Genomic DNA, 13,940 nt, shown 5'->3' with positions numbered 1-13,940 from the left:
TTTCTTTCTGGAGGCTATATGTATTGATGCAGGCTAGGAATAGAGTTCCGTAAAGATGACATATTTGGTTCCTTGACCATGATCGTCCTACCCATTTTATGGAGTATATGTTTTGCAGTGTTTAACCTCTTTAATGGAAAACAAACATCCAATCAAACAAATTTGCATATCAAAGTAGCTAAGCCGACAAAGGGTATCATAGATCATCGTGAGGCCAAACAGAGCCTATGTCCTCCAATTATATGTTCCACAGTTGCAGGTGCACTTAAATGCAAATCCTGAATTTTAGTTCATGCAGCAAATCACTGGAACGCAACAGCCAACACACACAGAGGACACCAGAAATGCTTCATGATTACGAATCAAACCAAACAGTTTCGACATTCCCTTGCCATGGCAAGTCCGAAGCCAAACCCACTAGATCACACAAGGACTCCGGCAAAGGGTATCATAAACACTGGCCATTAAACTGACAAGACGTCTTACTGCAGCAGTTTCTCCTTAAATACGCAATGGACAGAATATTACAAACTCTGAAGCTCATACAAGACTCTACGCCATATGACCCGTCTAAAAGGTCAATCAGTTCCATCCAAAGTCCAAGCGCTGCATGGTAAAGAAAAAAGGTTAATTAGAGTTCATATAATTAGCATCTAGCATAGAAAGGAAGCCACTATGGAAGCTAACACGACGACTACGAGTTCAAATGACAGATGGACATTTACATGATCTACTCTTGATGCAAAATCATGCAACCATTGAGCATGTTCTTGTGCAGGATGGACCTAACAAACAACAGAATTGCAATGAGAACATTATGATGTCTAATGAAGACCAACGAATGAGCAGTAGACGACAAATAATGTCTGCTTGCCTTTGAATACTGGAACTTGAGGTAGAAGCGGGAACTTGGGGATGGACAACTTTGACTCCAGGATGCACTAGTAGAAAACATGGCTTTGGTTCGGCCAGAAAAGAGCATTAATCCCGGTTGCATTACGAACCGGGACTAATGCGAGCATTAGTCCCGGTTCGAGCGGCTAGGGCACCGTACAGGCATTAGTCCCGGTTCAAATGGGACCTTTAGTCCCGGTTGGTGCCACGAACCGGGACTAAAGGGTGCGATGCCCATTAGTACCGGTTCGTGGCACCAACCGGTACTAATGGGGTTTGAGGCATTAGTACCGGTTCATGGCACGAACCGGTACTAAAGGTCCCATTTTCAAACTCTACACCCCTCCCCCCCTGTGGATCGCCTTTTCAGTTTTGTAAAAAGCAAAAAAAATGATAAAAACTTCAAAAATTAAAATCCTTTCAGATGTAGTTATGTTACTACATGCACTAGTTAGGAAAATTTAAAAACTTAAATTTGGACATGTTTTGCAAAAAGTGTAGGGAAAATGTAAAACGGCTATAACTTTTGCATACGATGTCAGAAAAAAAGTATAATATATCAAAATGTTCAGCACGAAAATCCGCATCCGATTTTGACAGCCTACGGCTTGTTTGCAAATTTTTAGAATCCTCAAATTCTAAAAGGAAAAAAAAGTTACGCTCAAATTTTTTTTTTTTTTGAATTTTTGTTAAATCTGGTCAAACTATGGTCAAACTACTTATTCAAGAAGTATTAGTGTTACTAAATAATTATTCAAGAATATTAGTGTTACTAAATAATTATTTCAGTTTTTTTGAATTTTGGTCAAATCTGGTCAAACTGTGGTCAAACAATGGTCAAACTAATTATTCATGAAATATTAGTGTTACTAAATAATTATTTCAGTTTTTTTGAATTTTGGTCAAATCTGATCAAACTGTGGTCAAACTATGGTCAAACTACTTATTCAAGAAATATTAGTGTTACTAAATAATTATTGTTTTTTAGAACAATAGTTTCAAACTCAAACAGTGAAATGTGTGACTTCATGCTCAAGCTAAATTCCTGAGGGTTAATAGGATTGACATCTTACTATTGTCAGGAAAACAACAAGTGCAAACTTGGAAACGAGGGAAAACAGAACCCTGAAGTTAAGCGTGCTAAGGCTGGAGTAGTGAGAGGATGGGTGACCGTCCGGGAAGTTAGATGATTTGGAATGATGAGGGGTGATTAGAGATTAGAGGTTAAATTGAGTAGTGATGAGGGGTGATTAGAGATTAGAGGTTAAATTGAGTAGTGACGAGGGGTGATTAGAGATTAGAGGTTAAAATAATTCAGAAATTTGAAAATCAAAAAAAACTTTCAAAAAAATCATAAAATTTCCTTTAGGTTGGTGTTACCAACTGGGACTAAAGGTGGACCTCCAGGCAGCGGCCACGTGGAGGGCCTTTAGTCCCGGTTCGTGTAAGAACCGGGACTAAAGGGGGAGGCTTTAGTAACGACCCTTTAGTCTCGGTTTCAGAACCGGGACTAAAGGCCCTTTTTCTACTAGTGATGGAAGCAATGTCGGCGCTCAGCTTCTTGTTCACATCAGGGTTCAGCCCTCCGATGGAAACCAACTCACCGTAGGCTGCATGCTCCTGGGTACCTCCGAATGCCATGGGCACTAAACCTTTGAGAACAACCATCATATACTGTCGGAAGCACTCAAGTTAGTATCTGAGTGATAAAGGCGATGAGAAAGAACTTTGGTATACCTGCTACTCGGTCAGCTAAAAACGAGAAAACTGTCACAGCCTAATTTTCAGTGCTTCAACGGTCTGACATTGTATACAATCATATCATATCTCCAATCTACAGAATGACACACTAACTAAGAGCTTCATTATAATTGGCTCCGGTATCATAAATATAAATAACCAGACAAGTCATTTTGACCTTAACAATGTCTGATATAACAAAAGTAGCTATTCATTTTCATGTTAAAATCGATGTATTGCTACACTTAAAATCAACTAACCCAACTACAGTTAGCATTCCAAAATAATAGTCCAGTATATTTAGAAACAAGGAAATGACCTGTATTTCTGTAAAAACATAAGCAAATAAAAGTTCTGAAGAGTTAAATCCGAGCTGTCCAGATTTACAACCGATTAATGGTACTGCGTATATTTTATAATTTTCCAATACATGAGGTTCTGAATTAGCAATTATAGAGGAACACACAGAAAATGGTCATATCTTGTTGATGTGAAATACCTCTACATTTGAAAGACAAGCAGAGCAAGTAAACATGTATTTCTGGAAAGACTTTCAGATATTGCCTCCCAAAGCAGAATCTCTAAAACAGAATAAACCGTTTCACCCTAGCCTTGCTATAGACACTAACCTGTATTTTCCAAACGTACATATTCAGTATGGTAAGTTTACTTCAGTGAAGCAAGGTAACTAAGGTCTGGCTACAATGGTTAAACTATCTATTTTGATATGGTTATTTTGATAACGATTTCGCAATTAAACTAATTTCTGTCCAAACTTGTGCAGAGGAGACGAAAGCAGAGTCACAGGGAACATTTACAGTTCAACAGCGGGGGGAGCTTGGGTTCACACCTTTTTGTCCAACCAGGGGCTTCTCGGTTGACTCTGGCAGTCGATTGTGCCGACCTAGTCGGAGATGCATCCGGACGCTGGCGAAAACCATCCCATCTGGCCGTCGCCGCCGACTGTTGACCGCAACCAGACCCAGGATTGGAGTCCACAGGAACGGCATGGTCGGCTTCGCTGTTCCGCAACAAGACTAGAGGTACTGGATCTGAGTGCTCAAAACTGCCGGTGAACTCCTCACGCAGCGGGAACCTGAAAAAGACGGCAATGGCCGACGCCAAGGCCCGTTTGTTAGCTTTCTTCTACACATACAACAGCTAGCAAAAAAATCTCAAAACCTTGTAGATCTGCATGAACTAACCTGTCGACTGCATCGAGCAGGAACTCAAACAGCATGATCCATTTTTCCCGTTGCCGCCGGTGCAGAACGAGCGCCACTAGATGAAGGGGATAGTGATGTTTGGGGAGGAAGAGAGGGGCGGCGAGGGTTTCCAGAATGAATGCCTTATGTGATCCGTGGCTCGGTTGAAATGCCGAGGTTCTGGTCCACGGACCAGAGAGCCCGCCCGCAAAAGCCGTCCCACCCCATACGATTTGGGCCCACGCCAGATCCACTGTTTCGCACCGTATGTCCCTTTTTCTATATTTTGAGTCAGATGTGTCAGCGTGAATTGTTCAGATCCCGAGCCTGGAATTGACGCCGATGATTTCGGGAGCAGTTGGGCTCGGGCACCGAATCGCCGCTCCCTTATATAGGCCCAAAGTGCATCATCAATTTTCTTAGACCAATTCTTTCAGGACCTATTGACAGTTTTTTGTAATATTAATTTTATTTCTCTATTTCTAAGTTCAACTTGACCACTAGATTGAGGATTATAGGGTGATGCAGTTCTATGGTTGACATCATATTTAGCAAGCATTTGATGGAAAGCACCATGAATAAAGTGTGAACCACCATCAGTCATTAAATATCTAGGGACTTCAAAACTTGGGAAAATAACTTCTTTAAGCATTTTAATGGAGGTGTTATGATCAGCACTGCTAGTTGGAATAGCTTCTACCCACTTAGTGACATAATCAACAGCAACCAAAATATGTGTATACCCATTAGAGGAAGGAAAATGTCTCATATAATCAAAGCCCCAAACATCAGAAGGTTCAACAACAAGTGAATAATTCATAGGCATTTCCTGACGCTTACCAATATTACATATTCTTTGACATTCATCACAAGACAAGACAAACTTACGGGCATCCTTGAAAAGAGTAGGCCAATAAAAACCAGATTGTAATACCTTATGTGCAGTTCTATCTCCCGCATGATGTCTTCCATAGGCTTCAGAGTGACACTTCCGAAGGATTTGTTCCTGTTCATGCTCAGGTACACAACGTCTAATAATACCATCTACTCCTTCTTTATAAAGATGTGGGTCATCCCAAAAGTAATATCTTAAGTCATAGAAGAATATTTTTCTTTTGTTGGTATGTGAAACTAGGTGGTATAAATTTAGAAATAATTTAATTAGCATAGTCAACATACGAAGGAGTATTATGACAAGCATTTATGACATCTAATTGTTCATCAGGAAAACTATCATAAATAGGTAGTGGGTCATTAAGAATATTTTCTAACCTAGACAAGTTATAAGCTATGGGGTTCTCAGCTCCTTTCCTATCAGTAATATGCAAGTTAAATTCTTGAAGCAAGAGAACCCACCTAACGAGTCTAGGTTTAGCATCTTTCTTTTCCATAAGATATTTAATAGAAACATTGTCGGTGTGAACAATTACTTTGGAATCAACAATGTAAGATCTGAATTTATCACAAGCAAACACAATTGCTAAAAATTCTTTCTCAGTAGTAGCATAATTTCTTTGGGCACTCTCTAGAGTTTTACTAGCATAATGAATAATATTTAATTTCTTATCAACTATTTGTCCTAGAATAGCACCAACATCATAATCAGTAGCATCACACATAATTTCAAAAGGCAAGTTCCAATCAGGTGGTTGAACTATAGGTGCAGAAGTTAAGGCTTTCTTAAGTGTTTCAAAGGCTTCTACACAATCATCATAAAAAACAAATGGAACATCCTTTTGTAAAATATTAGTAAGAGGCCTAGAAATTTTAGAGAAGTCTTTAATGAACCTCCTATAGAAACCAGCATGACCAAGGAAACTACGAATACCTTTAATGTCTTTAGGACATGGCATTTTTTGAACTGCATCAACTTTAGCTTTATCCACCTCAATACCCCGTTCAGAAATTTTATGCCCCAAGACAATGCCTTCATTAACCATAAAGTGACACTTCCCCCAATTCAAGACAAGATTAGTTTGTTCACATCTCTGCAGAACTCGATCAATGTTGCTTAAGAAATGATCAAAGAAGTTCCGTAAATGGAAAAACCATCCATGAAAACCTCAATAATATTTTCACAAAAATCAGAGAATATAACATTCATACATCTTTGAAAGGTAGCAGGTGCATTACATAAACCAAAAGTCATACATCTATAAGCATAAGTTACAAAAGGATAAGTAAACGTGGTTTTCTCTTGATCGGGTTGTGATATAGGTATTTTGAGAAAAAACCAGAAAATATCCATCAAGAAAACAAAAGTGTGTGTGCTTGGACAATCTTTCTAACATTTGATCAATGAGAGGCAAATGATAATGATCTTTTCTAGTAGCTTTATATAATTTTCTAAAATCAATTACCATTCTATAGCCAGTCACTATTCTTTGTGGAATAAGTTCATTTTTATCATTAGGAACAACAGTAATACCTCCTTTGTTAGGGACACAATGAACATGACTTACCCATCTACTATCAGCTGTAGGATAGATTATACCTGCTTCCAGAAGTTTTAGTATTTCTGTCCTTACCACTTCCTTCATCTTAGGATTCAATCATCGTTGGTGATCAACAACAGGTTTAACATCAGGTTCCATATTAATCTTGTGCTGACAGAGAGTGGGACTAATGCCCTTAAGATCATCAAGAGTATATCCAATAGCAGCACGGTGCTTCCTCAGAATTTTTAATAATCTCTCTTCTTCGTGTTCTGAAAGGTTAGCACTAATAATATCATGATACATCTTTTTCTCATCAAGATAAGAATACTTCAAAGTGTCAGGCAATTGCTTTCATTCAAACACAGGATCACCTTTAGGTGGAGGAGGACCTCCTAGAGTTTCAATAGGCAAATTGTGTTTAAGGAGAGGTTGTTGTTCAAAGAATATTTTATCTATTTCATTTCTTTCATGCAAGTGCATGTCATTTTCATGGTCTAGCAAATATTGTTCTAATGGATCAGTGGGAGGTACGACAATAGAAGCAAGACCAATTATTTCATCCTTACTAGGTAATTCTTTATCATGAGTTAGTCTACGAAATTTAGAGAAATTAAACTCATGAGACACATCACCAAAACTAACACTGACCGTTTCTTTCTCACAATCTATCTTAGCATTGGCAGTGTTCAAGAAGGGTCTACCAAAAATTATGGGACAAAAGTCATCTTGTGGGGAACCAAGAACTAGAAAATCAGTAGGATATTTTACTTTCCCACACAAGACTTCAACATCTCTAACAATCCCAAGTGGTGTGATGGTATCTCTATTAGCAAGTTTAATAGTGACATCTATGTCTTCTATTTCAGCGGGTGCCATATCATTCATAATTTCTCGGTATAAAGTAAAAGGGATAGCACTCACACTAGCACCTAAGTCACATAAACCATGTTAGCAATGATCTCCTATATTAACCGATACGGCGGGCCTGCCAACAACAGGCTTGTTCTTTTCTTTAATATCGGGTTTGGCCATTCTAGTAGCTTCATCACAGAAATAAATAACATGCCCATCAATATTATCAACCAAGAGATCTTGACCATAGCAACACTAAGTTCTAATTTAATTTGTTCAGATGTTTTAGGTGCTTTAATATTACTTTTTCGAACCACTGTTGATACCTTAGCATGTTCCTTTATCCTAAGAGGGAAAGGTGGTTTTTCAATATAAGCAGTAGGCACAACTGGATCAACATTATAAATGATAGTTTCATCTTTAACTATTACCGGTTCTTTAATTTCTTCTTTAATAGTGGGATGATATTTAAACCACTTCTCCTTAGGGAGATCAACATGAGTAGCAAATGATTCACAAAAGAGGCTACTATCTCAGAGTCAAGTCCATATTTAGTGCTAAACTTGTGAAAAGCGTCGGTATTCATAAAAGATTTAACACAATCAAACTCAAGCTTAATACCTGACTCTTTACCTTCGCCGAGTTCCCAATCCTCAAAGTTGTGTTTAATTCTTTCTAAAATATCCCACCTGGTTTAAATAGTATTCTTCATAAAAGAACCAACACAAGAAGTATCGAGCATGGATTGATCATTACGAGAAAGCCGAGCATAAAAATTCTGAATGATAATTTCTCTTGAGAGCTCATGATTGGGGCATGAATATAACATTTAATTAAGCCTCCCCTAAGCTAGAATGATACTTTCTCCTTCACAGGCCAAAACTTATATATAATTCTGATCATGTTGAACTAGATGCATAGGATAAAATTTTGGTGAAATTTCAATTTCAACCGATTCCAGTTCCATGATTCAATATCATCGCATAGCCTATACCATGTAAATTCCCCCCAAAGATAAAGGGAGAACCTTCTTCTTAACTTCATCTCCGGGTAAACCTGCAAGCTTAAACAATCCACAGATTTCATCCACATATATCAAATGCATATCAGGATGTTTCGTTCCATCTCCTGCATAAGGATTAGCTAGCAGTTTCTCTATCATACCCGAAGGAATTTTATAACCAATATTTTCAGTAGGTGCAGTAGGTTGAGGAGAAACTCTTTGTGCTTACGGTCGAGGTGAAGATACCTCAAACAAACCCCTTAAAGGATTGTTTTCCATAGTAACAAGTGACAGTAAATTTCAGCACGTATTATCAGTTTTTCCTTACCGATTTCCACTTACCAAGAGCGCTTCACTCCCCGGCAACGGTGCCGTAAGAGAGTCTTGATGAACCACAAGTATAGGGGATCAATCATAGTCCTTTTGATAAGTAAGAGTGTTGAACCCAATGAGGAGCGGAAGGAAATTACAAGTGGTTTTCAGCAAGGTAATTTCTGCAAGCACTGAAATTGTCGGTAACAGGTAGTTTGATAGCAAGATAATGTGTAACAAGTAACAAGCAACAATAGTAATAATAAGAGCAGCATGGTAGCCCAATCCTTTTGATGGCAAAGGACAGGCTGGAACAGTCTCAGGTACATATGTAAAGCATTCTTGAGGGCACACGAGAATTTAATCAAGTCACTTTCATCATGTTGGTTTGATTCGCGTTCGCTACTTTGATAATTTGATATGTGGGTGGACCGGTGCATGGATGATGTTCTTACTTGAACAAACCTCCCACTTATGATTAACCCCCTCGCAAGCATCCGTAACTACGAAAGAAGTATTAAGATAAAATCTAACCATAGCATTAAACATATAGATCCAAATCACCCCCTTACGAAATAGTGCATAAACTAGGGTTTAAGCTTCTGTCACTCTAGCAACCCATCATCTAATAACTACTCCACAATGCATTCCCTTAGTCCCAAAGATGGTGAAGTGTCATGTAATCGACGTTCACATAACACCACTAAGGTAATCACAACATACATATCATCAAATTATCGAAGGAATATCAAATTCACATGATTACTAGCTACATGACTTCTCCCGTGGCCTCAAGAACAAAGGAAACTACTCACAAATAATATTCATGCTCAAGATCATAAGGATATAAATAGCATAATGGATCTGAACATATAATCTTCCACCAAATAAACCATATCGCATCAACTACAAGATGTAATCAACACTACTAGTCACCCACAGGTACCAATCTGAGGTTCCGTTACAAAGATTGAACACAAGAGATGAAGTAGGGTTTGAGATGAGATGGTGTTGTTGAAGATGTTGATAAAGATTGGCCTCCCAAAGATGAGATGGTTGTTGGTGATGACGATGGCTTCGATTTCCCCCTCCGGGAGGGAAGTTCCCCCGGCGGAATCGCTCCGTCGGAGGGCAAAAGTGCTCCTGCCCAAGTTCCGCGTCGAGATGGCGGTGCTCCATCCTGAAAGTCCTCTCTTTATTTTTTCTAGGTCAAAAGACCTTATATAGCAGAAGATGGGCACCAGAGGTGGGCCGAGGGGCCCACTACCCACCAGGGCGCGCCAGGGGGGTCTGGCGCGCCCTGGTGCCTTGTGGCCACCTGGTAGCCCCCCTCTGGTAGTTCTTTTCTCCAATATTTATTATATATTTCAAAATAATTCTCCGTAAAATTTCAGCACATTTGGAGATGTGCAAAATAGGTATCTCTGGCATAGCTTTTTCAGGTCCAGAATTCCAGCTGCCGGTATTCTCCCTCTTTGTGTAAACCTTGCATATTATGAGAAAAAAGGCATTAGAATTACTCCACAAAGTGTTATAAAGCATAAAACACTATAAATAATAGTAGGAAAACATGATGCAAAATGGATGTATCAATTACATCGGATATAACTCCAAGAACATCAAGGAGAACATTGTATTGAAGATCAAAGAGAGAGAAGAAGCCATCTAGCTACTAGCTATGGACCCGTAAGTCTGTGGTAAACTACTCACAGATCATCAAAAGGGCAGCAAGGTTGATGTAGAAGCCCTCCGTGATTGACTCCCACTCCAGCAGAGTGCCGAAAAAGGTCTCTAGATGGGATCACGGAAGAACAGAGACTTGCGGCGACGGAAAAAGTATTTTGGGTGGCTCTTTGTTGGTTTCCCGATTTTAGAGAATTTATAAAGGAGGAATTAGGCCAGCCGGAGAAACGAGGGGCCCACAAAGTACTTATGCGCACCTACACCCCTAGGCGCGCTCAAGTGCCTTGTCGCCTACTCCTTTGCCTTCTAGCCTCCTCCCGAAGCTTCTAGGGTCTCTTTTGTCCAGAAAAAAATCATCAAAAAGTTTCGTAGCGTTTGGACTCCATTTGATACTGATTTCTTGGAAAAGCAAAAATAGGAAAAAAAAGAGCAACTGACACTTGGCACTGGTTTAATAGGTTAGTCCTAGAAAATGATATATAATTGCATATAAAACATCCAAGATTGATACTATAATAGCATGGAAGGATAAAAAATTATAGATACGTTGGAGACGTGTCATTTCTCACCTCGGGAGTTGGTGCAAACTTCGCCGGTGCATCCAAACCCCGTGATATGATACGCTCTATCACATATAAGCCTCCTTATAGCTTCCTCAAAACAGCCACCATACCTACCTATCATGGCATTTCCATAGCCATTCTGAGATATACTGCCATGCAACTTCCACCATTCTGTCTTATGACATGTGTATTCATCATCATATCGCTTTGCATAATCACATATAGATGGCATGATATTTGTGGCAAAGCCACCATTCATCATTGTAGTACATGTTACGCTAGATCATTGCACATCCTGGTACACTGCCTTAGGCATTCCTATAGAGTCATCTTGTATTACTTTTATCGAGTTATAATATCGAGTTGTAAGTAAATAAAAGTGTGATGATCATCATTATTAGAGCATTGTCCCAGAGGAAAAAGAAGGATAATGGAGACTAATTCCTTCAAAGATTAAGGATGAGGTTCCAGACTTCATAAAAAAAATAAAAAGAGGCCAAAAAGAGCCCGATGTCTACTACACAACTTGTTCTTGTAGACTCATGTTGGGTCTCCAAGCGCAGAGTTTTGTAGGATAGTAGCAAATTTCCCTCAAGTGGATGACCTAAGGTTTATCAATCTGTGGGAGGCATAGGATGAAGATGGTCTCTCTCAAAAAACCCTGCAACCAAATAACAAAGAGTCTCTTGTGTCCCCAACACACCAAATACAATGGTAAATTGTATAGGTGCACTAGCTCGGCGAAGAGATGGCGATAAAAATGTAGTAATGATAGTAGATATTGATTTTTGTAATACGAACAATAAAAAACAGCAAGGTAGCAATTGATAAAACGGAGCATAAACGGTATTGCAATGCTTGAAAATGAGGCCTATGGTCCGTACTTTCGATAGTGAAATCTCTCAATAGTGCTAATATAATTGGATCATATAACCATCCCTCAATGTGCGATGAAGAATCACTCCAAAGTTCCTATCTAGCGGAGAACATAAGAAGAATTTGTTTGTAGCTAATCTTTCCGACCATTTATCCAAGAGTTTGTACTAAAATAACAAATAACACTAAGTTATTCTTTTCGATCGATCTATCAAGAGTTTGTACTAAAATAACACCAAAGCAAATTCAGATTCATAATACTCAATCCAACACAAAGAACCTCAAAGAGTGCCCCAAGATTTCTACCATAGAAACAAAAGACGAGAACGTGCATCAACCCCTATGCATAGATTACCCCAATGTCACCTTGGGAATCCGCGAGTTGAGTGCCAAAACACATATCAAGTGAATTAATATGATACCCCATTGTCACTAGGGTATTCATAGCAAGACATTGATACGTCTACAAGTATCTATAATTTTTAAAGTATTCATGCCATGTTTATAATATTTCTAAATGATTTTGGTATGATTTGGTAAGAACTAACCTGGACTGACGCTGTTTTCAGCAGAACTACCGTGGTGTTGTTTTTGTGCAGAAATAAAAGTTCTCGGAATGCGCTGAAAATCAACGGAGATTTTTTCAGGAAAATATAAAAAATACTGGAACGAAGAGTTACCGGAGGGGAGTCCCGTGGGCCCCACAAGAGTGGAGGGTGCGCCCACCCCCCTAGGGCGCGCCCCCCTGCCTCGTGGACTCCCCGTGGGGCCTCCTGACTTGTTCTCGATGCCAACCTCTCCAATAAATCCCCAAACTTCCAAAACTTAACCTAGATCGGGAGTTCCACCGCTGCAAGCCTCTGTAGGCACCAAAAACCAATCGGGGCCCTGTTCCGGCACCCTGCCGGAGGGGGATCCATCACCGGTGGCCATCTTCATCATCCCGACGCTCTCCATGACGAGGAGGGAGTAGTTCACCCTCGGGGCTGAGGGTATGTACCAGTAGCTATGTGTTTGATCTCTCTCTCTCTCTCTCTCTCTCTCTCTCTCTCGTGTTCTTGATTTGGCATGATCTTGATGTATCACAAGCTTTGCTATTATAGTTGTATCTTATGATGTTTCTCCCCCTCTACTCTCTTGTAATGAATTGAGTTTTCCCTTTTGAAGTTATCTTATCGGATTGAGTCTTTAAGGATTTGAGAACACTTGATGTATGTCTTGCATGTGCTTATCTGTGGTGACAATGGGATATTCACGTGATCTACTTGATGTATGTTTTGGTGATCAACTTGCGGGTTCAGTGACCTTGTGTAATTATGCATAGGGGTTGGCACACGTTTTCGTCTTGACACTCCGGTAGAAACTTTGGGGCACTCTTTGAAGTTCTTTGTGTTGGTTGAATAGATGAATCTGAGATTGTGTGATGCATATCGTATAATCATACCCACGGATACTTGAGGTGACATTGGAGTATCTAGGTGACATTAGGGTCTTGGTTGATTTGTATCTTAAGGTGTTATTCTAGTACGAACTCTATGATAGATGGAACGGAAAGAATAGCTTCGTGTTATTTTACTACGGACTCTTGAATAGATCGATCAGAAATGATAACTTTGAGGTGGTTTCGTACCCTACAATAATCTCTTCATTTGTTCTCCGCTATTAGTGACTTTGGAGTTACTCCTTTTGCATGTTGATGGATAGTTATATGGTCCAATTATGTTATTATTGTTGAGAGAACTCGCACTAGTGAAAATATGAACCCTAGGCCTTGTTTCAACGCATTGCAATACCGTTTCTGCTCACTTTTTATCATTAGTTACCTTGCTGTTTTTATATTTTCAGATTATAAAAAACCTATATCTACCATCCATATTGCACTTGTATCACCATCTCTTCGCCGGACTAGTGCACCTATACAATTTACCATTGTATTGGGTGTGTTGGGGACACAAGAGACTCTTTGTTATTTGGTTGCAGGGTTGTTTGAGAGAGACCATCTTCATCCTACGCCTCCCACGGATTGTTAAACCTTAGGTCATCCACTTGAGGGAAATTTGCTACTGTCCTACAAACCTCTGCACTTGGAGGCCCAACAATGTCTACAAGAAGGTTGCGTGGTAGACATCAAGCAATTTCTGGCGTCGTTGCTGGGGAGGTTAGTGATTGAAGGTATATCTTTAGATCTTGCAATCAAATCTTTTTGTTTCTTGTTTTATCACTAGTTTAGCCTATAAAAGAAAACTATAAAAATGGAATTGAGGGTGCCTCATATGCTTCATCTTTTTAATATCTTTCGTGAAAGTGATGGAAAGGAAAATTGTGCTCAAGTGTTAGAAGAAGAATGCATTAGAATGTTTGGCACTAAATCTTT

At 39.4% G+C, this 13,940-nt stretch overlaps 1 protein-coding gene across 1 annotated transcript; it reads right to left on the bottom strand.

Annotated features, from left to right (window-relative positions):
- Positions 1-449: 449 nt before the first annotated feature.
- LOC123168041 (uncharacterized) lies at positions 450-4,022 on the bottom strand. The gene is made up of 3 exons (XM_044585906.1): positions 3,840-4,022; positions 3,485-3,730; positions 450-606 (listed from the first exon to the last, which is right to left on the bottom strand). The coding sequence occupies exons 1-3, from the start codon at positions 3,872-3,874 to the stop codon at positions 579-581; spliced, it is 309 nt and encodes a 102-aa protein (XP_044441841.1). The 5' UTR covers positions 3,875-4,022; the 3' UTR covers positions 450-578.
- Positions 4,023-13,940: the final 9,918 nt, after the last annotated feature.

Source organism: Triticum aestivum, chromosome 7D, assembly GCF_018294505.1.
Source record: "Triticum aestivum cultivar Chinese Spring chromosome 7D, IWGSC CS RefSeq v2.1, whole genome shotgun sequence".
Taxonomy (NCBI): domain Eukaryota; kingdom Viridiplantae; phylum Streptophyta; class Magnoliopsida; order Poales; family Poaceae; genus Triticum; species Triticum aestivum.
This window is presented reverse-complemented; position numbering and strand designations above follow the sequence as displayed.

Bases quoted from the DNA above. Each gene is read 5' to 3' on its own strand.
- LOC123168041 (XM_044585906.1), bottom strand. From the start codon at position 3,874: ATGCTGTTTGAGTTCCTGCTCGATGCAGTCGACAG. The intron at 3,731-3,839 runs GTTAGTTCATGC...CGTCTTTTTCAG, and splicing joins CTGCTCGATGCAGTCGACAG to GTTCCCGCTGCGTGAGGAGT. The intron at 607-3,484 runs GTGTGAACCCAA...TTTACCATGCAG, and splicing joins GCCCCTGGTTGGACAAAAAG to CGCTTGGACTTTGGATGGAA.